Source organism: Chaetodon trifascialis, chromosome 18 (genome assembly GCF_039877785.1).
Source record: "Chaetodon trifascialis isolate fChaTrf1 chromosome 18, fChaTrf1.hap1, whole genome shotgun sequence".
NCBI lineage: Eukaryota > Metazoa > Chordata > Actinopteri > Chaetodontiformes > Chaetodontidae > Chaetodon > Chaetodon trifascialis.
The window spans coordinates 17,585,489-17,601,089 of NC_092073.1; the positions used below are offsets into that span (position 1 = coordinate 17,585,489).

Sequence of the window (15,601 nt, forward strand, 5' to 3'; positions counted from 1 at the left end):
GTTAGACCAATACGAGCCCACACATCATCAGTTTGCAACGCTCATACACGATGTACTATCAAATAGTACAGGACGTGCTGAGTTCAAGTTTGCTCTGTCAAAGTGTCCTTGGGCAATAGTTGTACAACAGAACCTCAATACAGCACAAGAAAAAAGGCATTCATGATGTTGGAACCATTTTAGGGATGAGACAACGTTGTTTTTGTCTGTCTGTTTTTAGCTTCAGTGAAGACGTCTTGCGTGAAGTCGGGATGGATGGATATTAGGTCAACACATTATTGGTCTATTGATAAGATAAACTTAAGCTCAAAGTTAGAATACAAGCAGTACACATGCGTACAGTAGCTCACACAGCTAACAGCCAACAGACTGTTAAAAGTGTGGCAGTGAGGAGACCGAAATACTACACAGTACTACAGACTTGAGGAGAAGGGTGGTAATGTGAACTGTAAAGTATGATGAAGTCACTTTCCTCCAGAGAAAAATCTGAAAACGTGATGAGCTAAAGTCAGTGTTTGTATCTGACATCGGGTGCCTGAGATTAACCTAGAAAAAGGCTTTGAGCCAAACAAACCACTTAAATATACTGATGTACAAAATCCCACATGAAGAAGATACATAAGCTGAAGTTTATATGCTCTACATGTACGTCTTTAAGATTAATTTATAGCTAAATGTGCTTAATAAACTGGCAGCTGAGGGTTTAGAAAAATAATATCTAATGTCAAATACATGACATCCTAATATGGTGGCTTTTTATGGCTATCCAGTGAAAACCACGTATCTCCAATAAGCAATAAGCAGCAAAAACCTCAGTGTTAATGAATGAAATGAACTTGTACATTTTGTATATGCTTTTGGGTATTTTTCAATGTGTCAAATTTCTATCTTTTTGCATCTCTTTTTCATTTCATCTCACCCCTTACCTCCCCCCCCAACACACACACACACACACACACACACACACACACACACACACACACACACACACACACCTACCTTACAAATTAGATTTAAAAAGCTGCTCTCTGTCAACACCTGTGGTTGTAAAGGCTGAGTATTAAAAAATTTGAGTCATGAGGCCGAAACTTCAATAAAACGCTTTAAACGCGACATGTCAACACCAGTAGGCGCTATGAAAAGCTAACAGCGCTAAAACTGCAGTGAGTCATATGTTCTTCACCTGTCTCGTTTGGCACACTGTACGCCTCTGATTACCCACAGCTGTCCTTCCACGTGAGCGATATGAAACTGTGTGAATTCAAGGCCGCGGCTGTTTGCAGACACATCTGAGCAAACAGAGGTTTATTTCCTTTGCTGTGCATGCTTCTACAAATGGCTGCTCAGGCAGCAGGTTTATTAATATTGCACCGTGATTATTACAGGAAGACTCTTATATGGTGTGGTGAGTCAAGCGTCAGGTGACCTCAGGATAAATATTCTTATCTGCCTAATGTTCTCACAGGTAATTAGATGATAAAAAAAGTGATATTCTGGTGAATATGTTTTAACATGATTAAGAGGCTGGTTGAGTAATCAGCATTTTACATTTCAGTATGAGATGTTAATTAATTTCCACTCACTTCAGGGTCCAAAAAGTTCTTTTACTACAGTAAAAGTACAACTAGCACACTGTGAAAATGCTCCACTACATGTAGTCCTGCATTCAAAACCTCGCTTAAATATGTAAGTAGTATATTAGCAAAATATGATTCAGGTATCAAAAGTAAAAGTACTCATTGTGCAGTAAAATGGCCCCTGTCAGTTTTTTATTGTTATATCTGATGTTTTTGGATCAATATGAGTTTAATCTGCAGCAATGCATCATTTTCTATACGATCATCACATGTTTGCAGTGTCGTTGACCTGTGAGAACCACGTATCTCTAAAAAGTCAACTTTTCATGAGAGAAACAGCCTGTTTTCATCTTTGTGACATTTACATTTGACATTTTACAGATAATGTAAGAGGGTTTTAAACAGTTCATTTAGATGAAGGAGAGCTTGATCAACCCATAAAGGAACACCTCATCCTTCAGTGTGAAAGTAACGAGTCACTAAAGCCGTCAGACAAATGTAGTGGAGTAAGACTTTGTGAGAATGCATGATACATACATACATACATGTTATTTATGATTTATCGACCCATTTGAAAATCATTATTATCTTATAACCTGATCCTCCAGCCTGCACGTTTCAAACAAGGTAACTCACATTCAGCATGAAACGTCATCTCACTCAGATCACAGTGCACTTTCTTCTCATAACCACTTGGGTGCAGTGCTCTCTCAGAGTAAAGGCTGCGCTCGGGCTCAGCAGGCATGTTCCTCTCCACGTCTGAACAATTCAGAGTGAAGTGTAAAAACCACCACATGACGTCAGAGCCAGAGGAGGATCGACCGCTCTGAATCACCCACTGAAGATTCAGCACATGGTCCTGATACCTCTGTGGAGAGAGGACCCCGCTGACTGGTAATGAAAAGTATCCGGGCCGTAAAAACAGTCACGAGAGCTGCAGATGAGGGAAAGTAGAGCAGAAAACACAAAGTTAATTCAAGTACACTCACCAAGTACTGTATTTAAGTAAAGCTTTGAGGTATTTGTACTTTGGCATGCTGCTTTATACTTCAACTTCACTACATTTCAGAGGGAACTATTGTTTTACAAATAATATTTAACATATAAAACACATGTGATGAAGATTAATAACTGATGGTTTGTACTTGAGGCCGCATGTCATTTTCCCTCTAAACTTCTAGATGCTCCATTATTTCTCCATTATTTCACAAACAAAAAGCAAAGGTTAGAATAAAATTATTGTAAATGGTTTTTCTTCCTCTTGCATCATCTCATGAGCCTTCACATTTATCTTGAGGGCTTTTGGAGGGGCCGGACCCCCATGTTGGGAACCACTGGACTAAACTACTTTATTTTATATAAAATTGTTTAAACATGCTCCACCTCCACCAGCTACAAAAATAAAAGCATCTAATCATGTACAACCTTGAATCAGAAAACGTTATGACAGAATGTGATCATTCACTAATCCTTTTTTACATAAACTCAGTTTAAAACAGCACAAAGACAAAATATTTCATTTTTGAGCTTCATTGATTTTTGTAAATATCTGCTTATTCTGAATTTGATGCAGCAAGATGTTTCAAACACGTTGGGACAGGAGCAACAACAGGCTGGGAAAGTTGTGGAAATTGGGTTTGTGATAAAATCCCACGTAAATGTCTGAAGAGCGACATCAAGTAGAGCCAAAGAGACTCTCCTTCAACCGGATGACTCAGCTGACAAATATCTGCTTCTATAACTCAGTCTGACCTCTGACCTTAACGGAGACAGAAAGGTGAAACATGGGGGAAATTCTAAATATAAATGATCTCTTTGGTGCCTGAGAGGAACTTTTCGTCTGGCACATTTCAGCACTGGCCACCTCCACGTGGCGGTCTCTGACGTTAAACACATAAATAAGCTAAAACATCATCTTTTCATCGCCATCAAATTACAACCACGAATCTCCACGTGAACTGTGTCACTGCATGAATGATTGCTTCTCCCAAAGATCATAAACCATCTAAAACCCACTGAATTATCTGAAAAATGCACCATCACACAGCTGAAAACACGCCTCCTTTTATTAACTCCGAGGTGACGTTTGGAAAACACATTCACGGGAGACTGATGGTTTATTTTATTACTGCAAATAAGGAGTGCGGCAAGAAGGCTAAAATAAAACACAAAGACATCAGAATGTAAAAGCTGATTCATTCAAAACCTTCGGCCACATGACTCAGGTTTAAATCTGTGCGTTATTATCATGTCCTGGTTGTGTAACTGAGCCCGACCTCCGACCTGAACAGGAAGGGTTGAAGATGCTAAAAATGACTTATAAATATACTTATAAGAGACATTTCTGGTGCCTTAGTTAGTCAAAGTCAGTCAGCTCCACAAGACAACAGCTTATGTCAGATATATGAATATGCTAATAAAGCTTTTCGTCACCGGCCAGTGAAAACATCCATTCCCATATTTGGTGGTTTCGAACATTTCAGATCCGCTTTGCTTCCAGATGAAACGTCCCTCTGAACAATATTGAAGTACCTGGTTGTGTAACTGACCCCTGACCTAAGCAGGGGTGGACAGGTGAATCATGGGAAAAATAGCTAAAAATATGCAGGTCAATCAATCAGACATCTCTTTGATGCCTTGCTCAGACAAACTTTTTGTTGAGGAGAGGCTGTCAGTCGTCTTTCAGCACCGGACAGCTCCCTCCATCCCGCCAGGCTTCACAGGCCACGTGATCCTGCTAATGGCGTGACGTCAAATGTTGACATTAATTCACTGTGTAATTAATGATCATGTTTGAATTCCAGATCCATTCTTTTTTTATGACTTGGCTCTGGGTCTTTCATTGACGCGGAAGACGGATGCACTCCAATGGGACGGGGGCGATGACGCAGCCGCCCACCTCCCCTCTCCTACCCTCACCCCCCCCTCCACACCTACGTGAGAAGTGAAAAAGGCATGCCTTTCGGATTCATGAATAAAAAACCAAGGGGAGTTGAGTTCTTAGCACGCAGCAAAGTTCCCCGCAGACAAATGTTTGGCGCTCTTCATTCTGCCCATGACCGAGTACACGTAGAAATCCCGGAGAACTGAGCTGCGGGCGCACGGAGGGCTGCACACTCGGAACAAGCACAAGGAGACTGAGGAAGGCGCTTCACTGAGGGAATAGAGGAAGAGGAGAAGAAGTGAGAGAGAAAGAGAGAGAGAGAGGGACTGAGATAGAGATCCTATCTCACTCTCCCAGTCGAGGACTTCAGCGGATCGCGTCCAGCGTCTCGCAACTGGTAAGAGGATGCACTTTTTACGCAGCGTAAAAGTAGGCAGCGTTTGGGGAGAAAGTCAGGTGGCTGATTTTTTTTTTTTTAATTTTAGAATTCACAGATGTGGTGTGAAAGTAACTAAATGTCACAGGAAACAAAAGAAGGCATTGAAGAATTGTTCTTACACGTGATTCACCTGTTCACTCACTTAACGTCGTTTTTTTTTCTTTTGCAGAAGGACAATGTCTAGAAAAGCGACTTTAGCTTTACTCATCTATGGAATCATGATGCATTACAGCGTCAACTGCTCACCTGTGGGGCTTAGCTTTCCCAGTGTTAGGTACGTACACCCTCACCCACCGTTTCAGTGTCACTTTGAGTGTGCGTTATTGCGCTGAGCAGCGGGGCGCAGGCTGCACATCATGCCTGCCTCACAGTCACAGTTAGTTCTGTCTGGGACTGTAATTGCCGATCGGATTACAACACCATCACCATCCATCCATAGGGCTGCTCACACAGAAATAATTGCGCAGAAACATTGACCAGGGAGCGGCTGTGATGTGATTTAGGCTGCTGAGGCAGTGAAGACCAGTGTCTCAATGCGTCCTGCGCCCATTAATCCACCAGTTTATGTGATCAGATTGGACCTGATGATTAGAAAAACTTTTTAGCAGGAAAAAAAGGCATATTTTGGATGAATTTGCATTTTTGTACATGCACAATTAAAGAAATGTTATTTAAATAGATGGTGTGGCAGCAAGAAACATTTGTGGTGGATATTTTTTTTTTTAAGTTTCAGACATAAAAAGTCTAAAGGAGCTCATAAAACATGTCAAACGGCTCCGTGTGATCGTGAATTTGACTGCAACGTGCAGGTAATATCTCAGCGTGCTGTCACCTCTCAGCTCCAGACTGGGAAACAGGTTGTGAAAACGTGTCTGCTTCTTTCAGACTCGACAGTGAGGTTTATGATGAGGACGGGAACTCCTTACAGTCCCTGGATTACGACAGAGACCAGATGGATCATGTGAGGAGCCCCGTGTCTGTGGCTGACGACGTCTACTCGTTGTATTACCCACCAGCAGAGAAAAGGTGACTATCACCACCAGTCTGAAAACTTTTCTGCCCCCCCCCCCCCCCCCCCCCCAACGTTGGAGACATTCATGTTGAACATCTCATCGCTGTAGTCCTATTTCTGTCCACCTATGTTGGCGTTTTGTGTGAATCAGTGTAACGTACCGTCGAGGTGCTGTCTAACTGTCAACACGACGAGAAGCGTCTTTTATTATTTATCACCTCAAGAAACGACTTCAGCAAGTTAGTCTCTGTTTTAACTCAATCCCCAGGGGAACTTAGGTGATTTAAATCCGCCTTTTTCTAAACGAATAAACAAACTGCGAGAAAAGAATGAAAAAAATCTATAAAATCTGGCTGCGAACGAAGCGCTGAAGCTCAGCAGCAAAACCTTTACTTTTTAGCAGAAATTATAAAACAATGCAACATATTATGTGCAAAATAATTGAAGAAAACGCCTCAAACATGGACGCAAGTGAATTAATCTAAAAACCACTTGTATTTTTTTATTTCCTCCAATTAAAAAACAGAACACGAGGCCGATATTCCTCCTGTAATTGACCTGTTCAGATGGGTATTTTTTTTTGCAGTGCAGCTACTTGAAATTGTTGCCTCTTGCGCTGCGTGTGTGGTGATTTTACTGTGTGGCTATCTGTCACCCCAGAACGGAAAGGCATGCAGACGGCATGTTTAATAAAGCCTACAGGAAAGCGCTGGGTCAGTTATCAGCAAGGAAATATCTGCATTCTCTGATGGCAAAACGCGTAGGGTAAGAACATCTTCTTGGTTGTCACCTCTTCTTTTATGCTTGATGTTTTCCGTCCTATGTGCGTTTTTCTTTCTTTTGGATTGATCCTTTAAATGCTCATAATTCACGCTGTTATACGTACTGTACGTGTCTGTGGTCCCATTATCCCCCAGCGTGCAGCCAAAGCTGGCGCCCCCTGAATCAGCCTTTATTAATGCTGCAGGATGGTCGTGGAGAGCTCAAACGGGCACTTGATTGATTTGGGAAGAGTCATTTTCTGAGCCCGCTGCTGCGTCGTGCAGGCGCACAGGGAAGAATTAACCCCCCGCGCAGGCTTAAATTTATTTCCATATGAATAATTTATAGGATGGGGTCCCAGTGGAGGGGAGGCAGGGTGGGTTGCAATTACTCCAAGCTTATGAGAAGGCCTATCACATCTTATTGCAGGTCGAAAATCTATGCCAGATCGTCCTGGGGTGGGCTGAAAGTTAAACAAAGAGAGAAAATGCCTCTGAGGCTTTTGTCCGATCATTCTTCATGCAAACTCTTTCTGACAGCACAGGCTGCTGCTTTGTTTTAGAATCACCTAAATGGTGAAATCTGATTATTCCCCCCCCCAAAAAATGCTCCAAAATAAGCACCCAGATCGGGTCTCTGCAGCTCTGCATTGCTCTGAATGAATTCTGATCATTTGTAAGATGACTCAAACATCCCCTCCAGCCTCAGCCCGAGAGTCCAGGCTCCTCAGCTCAGCACCACAGGCTGTACATACAGGGGGTCATGTGGATGGAAACGCATCAGTGTGATGGTAGTGAGACCTGCCTCTCGTCTCTCTCTCACTCTCTCTCTCGCAGCGGGGGGAAAACACTGGAGGACAGCTCGGAGCCTCTGTCCAAGCGACACTCAGACGGGATCTTCACAGACAGCTACAGCCGCTACCGAAAGCAAATGGCGGTCAAGAAATACCTGGCGGCAGTCCTTGGGAAAAGGTATAGACAGAGAATTAGAAACAAGGGACGCCGGCTGGCATATTTGTAGCATTCTCCCCCTCCCTCCTGAAAAACAAAACAACAAAAAAAAACTTAAGTGTGTGCAGCCCCAGATGAAGTCATTTTGAGATCTGAACAATCAGTGGATCGCTTTTGTGTTCTTAAACATGTATTTATGTATGAAGTAAGCCATTAAAATGAATATTTTGATAATAATATTGTTTTTTTATTTTGTACTTAAAGCACTTGAGGACATACATATCTACTTTGTGGACCAATTTTTGTTCATTCTAAAAAAAAAGAGAGAGAGAGAAAAGAATAGCCTCTATTTATGTATTCATTGATTTATTTTTTTTAGACCTATTTATTGTGGGGAGACAATTGTTCAAATGACGATATGCTCCAACAGCCCTGTCTTTTAAACATCCAGTGAAGAGATATGATTGTGAGGAAAATAAATAGTTTAAAAGACAATCAATGTATTGAATGCTGCTTTTTGTAAAGTGACATTAAGAGTTTAGTTGTCTTTATTCACAACAGCCTTGAAGACATAGGTATTCAACAAATCCTACAAGACATAGACTTTGATGCCCTCCCGGACGGGGATGAGTTTGAGGCTTTTATGGGAGACTGGCTGAAACAGTTTTCTCCCGAATTTCTGGTGAGTTTCAGGCTCTTTCTTGAGGCTGTGTCCTCGCGGGGGCGTCTCATGTCCCTCCCTTTCCTTCTCACCTTTAACTCTTAACCTTGTGATCTTGCTCCAAACACTCCTGATTTCTTCTTCCACCTCATTTGTGCTCCTGTCTCTCTAGAGTCTCACAGATTAGCACCTTTAATCCCACCTAATGTGGAGAGGCCGATGTGTCACTCATATCACTGCTGATTGACAGATTTATCTGCGTCCTGTTTATGGGCGCAAGGGTGATATTGTGATGATAAATTACTTAACAGATCTGGGTTAGACCGGATGAAAGCCCTGTTGGCTTTAGAGGCTCTCAAAAAGCCAGTTATCCACTTTATAAGGCAAAACTCCCAAATCTGAGATGAGGACCAGAGTACTTTTGAGGTCGTTCTTGTCCTTTTCTTCCGCAGTGTTTACAGACTGAGCTTACACCTTTGACTCATGTAAAGTGCCAATCTTGTGTTTCTATCAACTGGTTTCTGTGTGTTTGGAAACCTCTTATCCTTCTGAAGGTTTTCTCATGTCTCTCTGCCCATATAATAAGTATCACTAACATCATAAGCACCATCAAGCAAATTTAAAGAAAAGAAAAGCATAAAAAAACTGAACGAGATATGATACTTGTTACATGGCGATTGATCCATCGATTTGTTCTTTGTGAGAGACACAAGAGGCAGTTTGAACTTTTGTGTTTGAGCCCTCTGGGTCTATTGTGCTTCCCTCTTCTGTCATGTGAACCAATGTAAAAACTACAGTAGATTGCATGATTAAAGTAATTGCACTAGCCACCGCATCTGTGCAGACGACTCCAACTAGATGGTTTTGCTTGCTTTCTGACTACTGCGAACATACATACCCGTCATACCTGGATGTTGTTTTGTGTTCTGTTCTCCTCGCTGACGTTTCTACACAAGCTGTATGTTGAATTTTGTCCTCCTTTGAAGAATTATCTGAATGTACTTAACTGCTGGCAAGAATCTCCCAGTCTAATGTCATGCTTTATCTTTTAGGCTTTGTGACCAAGCCATTTTTGTACCCAGCTGTTAAATTGTATATGAGGAAACAGCTGTGATTGGACATTTAAAGTGACTCTATTATAAATCTGTAGGGTGGCGCAAAGGCTGCCGTAATTGACGACTTGACTAGATTAAAAGAAGAGGGAGGATGAGATGCAAGCACACAAGAGGAAAACACAGTTAGACAGACATAAAGGGAAAGGAAATAAAGGGAGCAAAGGGTGGGCTGAAGAGTGTAAAATCTATATGTTAGACTAAAAACCAAACACGTTACAGAAGTTACAGCAGTAGACATCAGTCTTACTGCTTCCCCCCCGTTTGCACAACTTTGAGATTTGTGAGGAAGGAACACAGATTTTTGCAGAAAAAGTGAGTTAGTTTTAAAACAGCAGGGTAAAAAAGTTCTTCGATGTGTTTACTGTATCAATCTTTCTTTAATTTTGCATTCTCCTCTAGGCTTTGTGACGCAGGATGCAGTTTGCGGCTGTGGTGTCTTGCATCGACTTTAAAATCGCCATGAATCACAGATGGCTATTTAGTGGCCCTACAATGCTGCACATCATCAGCTTACATTTCACCCTTTTGTTGTTGTTTTTGTGTCTCACAGACGTTTGGTAGGATCTTCAGTAGCATCCAGCTTAGACGTCAAGCGCTCTTGCTTGCACTGCTTTCTGTTGCACTTTGTTTTTAGAGCACTAGACGTAGATTTTTGTGAAAATAGAGGGAAGGATCAGTTTCCCGCTCTCCATGAAACATTATATGTATGATAATGAAAGCGCCAATAGCCTTACTAAAATGAAGTAATCTTCAAAGATATATATATATTTACTGTGTACAAAGTGAATATTAGATTACTACTTCAAATGGCGATCTGCAAGGGTCAAGTCAATAAATGTTTAAAAAAAAAAAGTGTTGTAAGATTTGTATGAATAAATTTTTGTAAACAACAAAAATTTCGTCTAATCTTTGAAGCCAATATCACCATAAGTCTTTAAGTTAGGTCACATTTAGGAGGATGAAAATGACTACTAATATTCCTATAATGGAGATAGACCCTCCCTCGACAGTTTTAACAGGATGTTTCATAAGAGAGATGAAAGGAATTAAGAGAAAAATCAGCTTGTGGACATCACAGAGGGAAACATGAAACATCAAAAAGACACACACATAGGACAAGGCAGCCTACTGCAAATTAGTCTCAAAGCACAAACACACATGCACACACCTGGTAAAAAAAACTGTAAAATTCATGCTGAAATAACAAAAATAAGAAGATTCCTCTCGTCTTCTGTGTGGGTGTTATGTGTTGTCGCCCTGTGGACGGTCAGTAACGGGATGTTGCAAAATAAATCAGCGAACTGCAGAAAGAAAGGATAAGCTGGTGGAAAGGAGAGCAAAAGATCCAAATCTCTACCCCATTTTCATGGTGACTCAGTGGCTTTGGCGGAGGAACAGTGACACCAGTTGGCCGGGTGTCTGCCTCCCCTCGGGACAGCATGAGTAAAGAGACGTGGGAGGGATCACCCAGCCCGCAACACACACTGCCACGCTGCACTTTACACCTCTACAGGACTTCAGCAGTCGCCACCAAAGGCCTGCAGTACTGGTGGAACAGTTGGCCAGTCTCAACTGTGGTACAGTCACTTTGGGCCAAAAACGAAAGAGCCGGCGCGGACTGGTTTCAGCTAAACATGCACAGAAATGACGGAATGTATCCACATGTATTAAGAGAGAAATCTACCTTTTTTTGGGCGGTCGTACAGAAAATAATCTTACGGGAGAAGCCATCTTTTTCCCAGCGTGCCTTCATAGCTCAGCTCACATCACAAAATAGACTGAATGCAGAATGCAGCCAATTCTGTGGCTGATCTTTTAAACATTCTTTTAAACAGTGTTAATCTCTTCTTGGTTATAACATTTAAAGTTCAAAGTTACATGGATATGTTTTCATACAGAGGGTCGAAGAAAGACTCCGAAGCTTTTCTTTTGCACCGTTCAGGTTCCTGCCAGTCGAAATGCCCTGCATGCATTTATTCTAGACTGCAATTAGTCAATTAATCAATTAATTATCAAAAAATATTCAGCTATCATTATAATGCAATGATTTTTAAGCAAAAGCGCCAAAAACTCCAGCTTCTTAAATGTGAATATTTGCTGCAGTCATTTTTAATTTTATATCAAATATCTTTGAATTTGGAATCAAATTTCTCGGACTGAAATTCAATTGTTGATGAATCAATGATAGAAAAAATATATTTTAAGTTTATAGTAGACCTATATTATTTGCATAACAAATTACTGCAACAGTGGAAAACAATATAAAAACCAAGGGCTGTAATTCAGGAGGTTTGTCTTGTATTTTTGCACCTTATCAGTATGATGATGTGCAGGTGTTTTACCGGGTCTGAGTGTGTTTGTAGCATTTCATAGCGAATTCTTGCAGATTGTGGCTTTCGCCCTGAAAGGATTTCCAAAATGATTTCCCTTTGCAATTGCAGTCGTACCAGAGTACACCTAATGAGAAGCAAATGATTGAAATAATGTTATAATCACTTTAAAATAATGATGAAAAAACGCATAGACATACCCAGCTAGTAGCCCATTCACACAGGTTGCACAGGATAGCCTAGCTATGCTATCTTACAAAGATTTAGTAGCTACATATGTAAGCTAATATTAATTTTGAAAATCCTTTATCTATTTCACTCCATTATCCCAACAAATCATGAGTTAAATGCCTTTTTCTCCTGTCAAAAAACACAAGCAAACAACTCGGAGATGGAGCAGGACTAGTAGAGTACAATGTTAGCTAACTTAGCTAGGTAGCAAGCTAACGTACGCCTGTTTTGTTCTAAAGGCGAACATGATAACATCGTAAAGCTGCCACAATCTTAAATAAGCTTTCTTTAAAGCTTTATTTTGTGTTGAGTTTTTTTTAAATACAGCTTCTTCTTTATCTTTTTGGGCTTTATTAGACCCATTCAAGAAGGCTTTAGCTGCTAGCTGTCATACTCTTATCTTGCAGCGTAGAAATCTACCACATCGTCTTGTCTACAGTCTTTGTATATCAGAACAACTGGTGCATTATTACTCACTCAGACGGCCATTTAACCCGCACACAGACTATTTCACACCAGACATCCCGACACGTCATAGCAGGACACGCACAGGTGTGAATAATGGCATCACATTACATTTGGGTGAGCTAGCTCCAGGTTTCTGTTTTTTATGGCATGCTGACTCACTGGATCATTAATAATGTTTGTTGCGCCTGTTTCTTTCCTGCTATGACAAGTCAAAATGTCTGCCGTGAAAAAGATCTGTCGTGCATGTTACAGGTGGAACAATGCTATCATCAATATAATATAATGACATTAAAGTGATCTGTAATGTGATCCATCAGTCCAGCGTGTCCCCCTCCTGTTGAGACACCAGGGGAGTCCCACAGTGTGGGTGCAGCAGGTGGCATTTGGAATACCACCACCCACCCGATATCCCTCCGCCCTCTGTCTTCTCTCTACACATGACACCTTTTTATACTTGTGCGTCAGTCCAAATCACAGCTAATGACCCTGAATAGATCCCCCATATCTCATAACATCTGATAATAGGTCACCACGGAGCAGGACCTTTTCCGGACATGGAGGGCTTATCCATACGCCCCCCGCTCTCCAGACCTGCTCTCTCCAGGGCAGGTCTTCAATTACAATCACATCACTTGTGAGTACAGTCGCAGCATCACACAGTGATGTGTGGTATGGGATGTAAGACCGAATAACCACACAAAGCCTGCCGTGTCTCTCTCTGCTCCCCTGTGTGCGTAATAACCCCCTCTCAGACATGATGGCAGGGCTTTGATTTTGTGGCCATGGCCTCAGCTCTCAGAGGAGTGCAGAGAGAAGATGATCAATGGGAGTGATCTGATTCCTCCGGCCCGTGCCAGACCCTTTCTTAACCCTGCTAACCCAATCAGCTGGTGTTGCCAGGCAACCAGTCCCGGGAGGATGCGTTTGGGATTGGGCGGGGCGCCGTCGGCCTTCCTGGACACCCAAAGATCAACCTGGATATATTTCAGTCAAATGTCTTCAGTCTCAGCTATGTTGTCTTTCACTGGCTGCAAAGGCAAGCTGCTGATAGATAGAGCGAAACTGAGGGTGAGTAATGTGTAGTTATTCATAACACACACACTCGAACTAATGCCTTCACAAATTAATCACACGGCTCCGCAAGAGGCAAGACTGACGGAAAATGTGCTAAAAGTACAAACAATTCTGCGGCTCAAGAGGAAATGTGGATTCTGGGCTACATTTGAGCAAATCATTGGAAGTGGATCAACAAAAATTGGAAGAGAGATTTTGATGAATAAGACTAAGATTCAACAGCCTTGACACAGCTCAGTAAATCTGTGCCAGAGAGTACTTTTTCCATTTCATTTTACTTAATAGAAGTCTTTAGAGGCCTGAAGAAGAAACAAGACTAAGAGGCTACGCCATGCTCGCGGTCCTGCTCAGCTGTATGAACGCACAGTGGTGAGTAAATCTCTTATGAACTAATAATACAATTTTTTAACACTTTCACAGCATCAGTACATTAAATATATTCAAGCATACAGCATGTAGTGCGATTGTTTGACATCTTTGCTGTTGGCAAACTGCGGCCTAAAATACTCCACGTTCAACTACTCCACGACGCAAACTCCACAGCTTAAACTTGGGATCCCCCCCTCTCCTCTGGGGGCCGTGTGAGTGGCAGCTTTCCGGAGGGGGAATCCACATGAAGCCCTTTCATCAGCGCCGCCCCCTGGGCCCTGCTTGACTGACTGCAGCACAGTGCAAAAGTTCAGCCATTATGGAAAGCTGCTGCTGTATTTACACCAGTGAAACATGTCATTTCCTTAATGCCAGACGTCTAGCAGGAGACGTTTGTCATGCAAGTGCACATCATCCTCCACCTTTTAAGGGAGGGGACATTTTACTCTTGTCTGTAAACGGAGCCTAAGTTTGGTATGAGGGTTATAGCAATTCTGATCAATCAAAAAAGTCAAAGAACAGCTCTGAGTTTGATTGTTTTGTCAAGGCCACTTATTTTTGGACTGAAGCTGTGAATCAGCTGCCTTTTGAACCAGTATTAAATCTCTTTAAGCGAGACTCTATCCTTAAGAGAAAATGACAAAAATCTCACATTAACAACACATTTTTCTCTTACAAATAAAAAGTTAAAATCATAGCAATGAATCGCAACCAACTCAGTGCACTTAACAGCTACTGTACAGCCTCTCTCGGTCTGGTATGACCAGCAGCTCTGTGTAACGAATTTTCGTACTGCAGCTATGGATTGCCCAGATTTTGTGCCACTCTTCAGCCTCAAATTCAAACACATCTGCGCCAGATAAAGACAAGAATGTGATTCGCATCAAGGTGAACAACCTTCAGCTTTTAGATCACTCTCGAACACGAGGAGGGATTGATTCCTTTGGCAGCTCTTTAAAGTGAGGCCGGAGCTTCTGAATTACAAAATCACAAGTTCTTCCTCTTACTGTACAAAGGAAACCTTCACGGCAATTCATAGCAACAAAATGCAGCCTCAATTCACTACACTCCAGGGCTCGTTCTCAGCTACAGACTTTGATCAGCAGCAAACATGCGGTGGATTTTTCTGTGTAATGGACATTATTACTAAACCAGTTTGCCGACTTTTTCTTTACTTGAAATACAGTTAAATACAGCTGAACTTGATGCCTGGACCCATCAGATCCAACTGCAGACAGAAGTAGATGTCAGCACACAGGTCAGCAGTGGCAGCGGTTACCATATTCTCATAAGTGTCACATGTGGCCACAATACAGGCTATCAAACTGTCAATCAATTATAGAAATATCACTGAACAATTAAATGAGATTCACTTGTGTCTGGTTTATATCGGTAGTGGACCACATGACTCGCGGACATGTGGCATTTGATAAAGGCCAAGCAGCTGGCAATTTGTTTGCAGTAGTCTCAGTTACGCGTGTGTGTGTGTCTGGTTGTCTCTGCTCTGCGAGTGCATCGGGAATAGAGCGAGCTGACAGCAGTTCACAGGATACCTTGTTAAGTGTTTGAAATGTCTGCTCTCCATCCCACCTTTTTCGCCGAGGCGTTAAGTGCTGAAGTTTTTATTAACAACATCTGAACAGAGCCCCATATCTAAACGAGGAATTAATGTTTTATTTCCATATTCCTTTAAAAGTTGTTCATCCGCAGCCCACTCATGATTCTCCTC

General features: G+C 41.8%; 1 protein-coding gene across 5 annotated transcripts; it reads left to right on the plus strand.

Moving 5' to 3' along the window:
- Positions 1–4,508: 4,508 nt before the first annotated feature.
- LOC139346898 (glucagon family neuropeptides-like) lies at positions 4,509–10,291 on the plus strand. 5 transcript variants are annotated; one of them, XM_070986258.1, is made up of 7 exons: positions 4,509–4,858; positions 5,070–5,174; positions 5,786–5,926; positions 6,573–6,677; positions 7,511–7,645; positions 8,186–8,306; positions 9,800–10,284. In XM_070986258.1, exons 2-7 carry the CDS (start codon positions 5,077–5,079, stop codon positions 9,806–9,808), a joined length of 609 nt encoding a protein of 202 aa, XP_070842359.1. In that variant the 5' UTR covers positions 4,509–4,858; positions 5,070–5,076; the 3' UTR covers positions 9,809–10,284. The 5 variants fall into 5 exon arrangements, with proteins under 5 accessions (XP_070842359.1, XP_070842362.1, XP_070842361.1 ...); XM_070986260.1 differs by lacking the exon at positions 6,573–6,677 and having other exon boundaries at positions 4,550–4,858; positions 9,800–10,291; XM_070986257.1 differs by lacking the exon at positions 9,800–10,284 and having other exon boundaries at positions 4,554–4,858; positions 8,186–8,528.
- The last annotated feature ends 5,310 nt before the right edge of the window (positions 10,292–15,601 follow it).

What these genes read in the sequence shown, in the direction of transcription:
- LOC139346898 (XM_070986257.1), top strand. Translation starts at nt 5,077, where the DNA reads ATGTCTAGAAAAGCGACTTTAGCTTTACTCATCTATGGAATCATGATG. An exon ending in CTTAGCTTTCCCAGTGTTAG is followed by an intron (nt 5,175 to 5,785) that starts GTACGTACACCC and finishes TGCTTCTTTCAG; the next exon opens with ACTCGACAGTGAGGTTTATG. An exon ending in CTGATGGCAAAACGCGTAGG is followed by an intron (nt 6,678 to 7,510) that starts GTAAGAACATCT and finishes TCTCTCTCGCAG; the next exon opens with CGGGGGGAAAACACTGGAGG.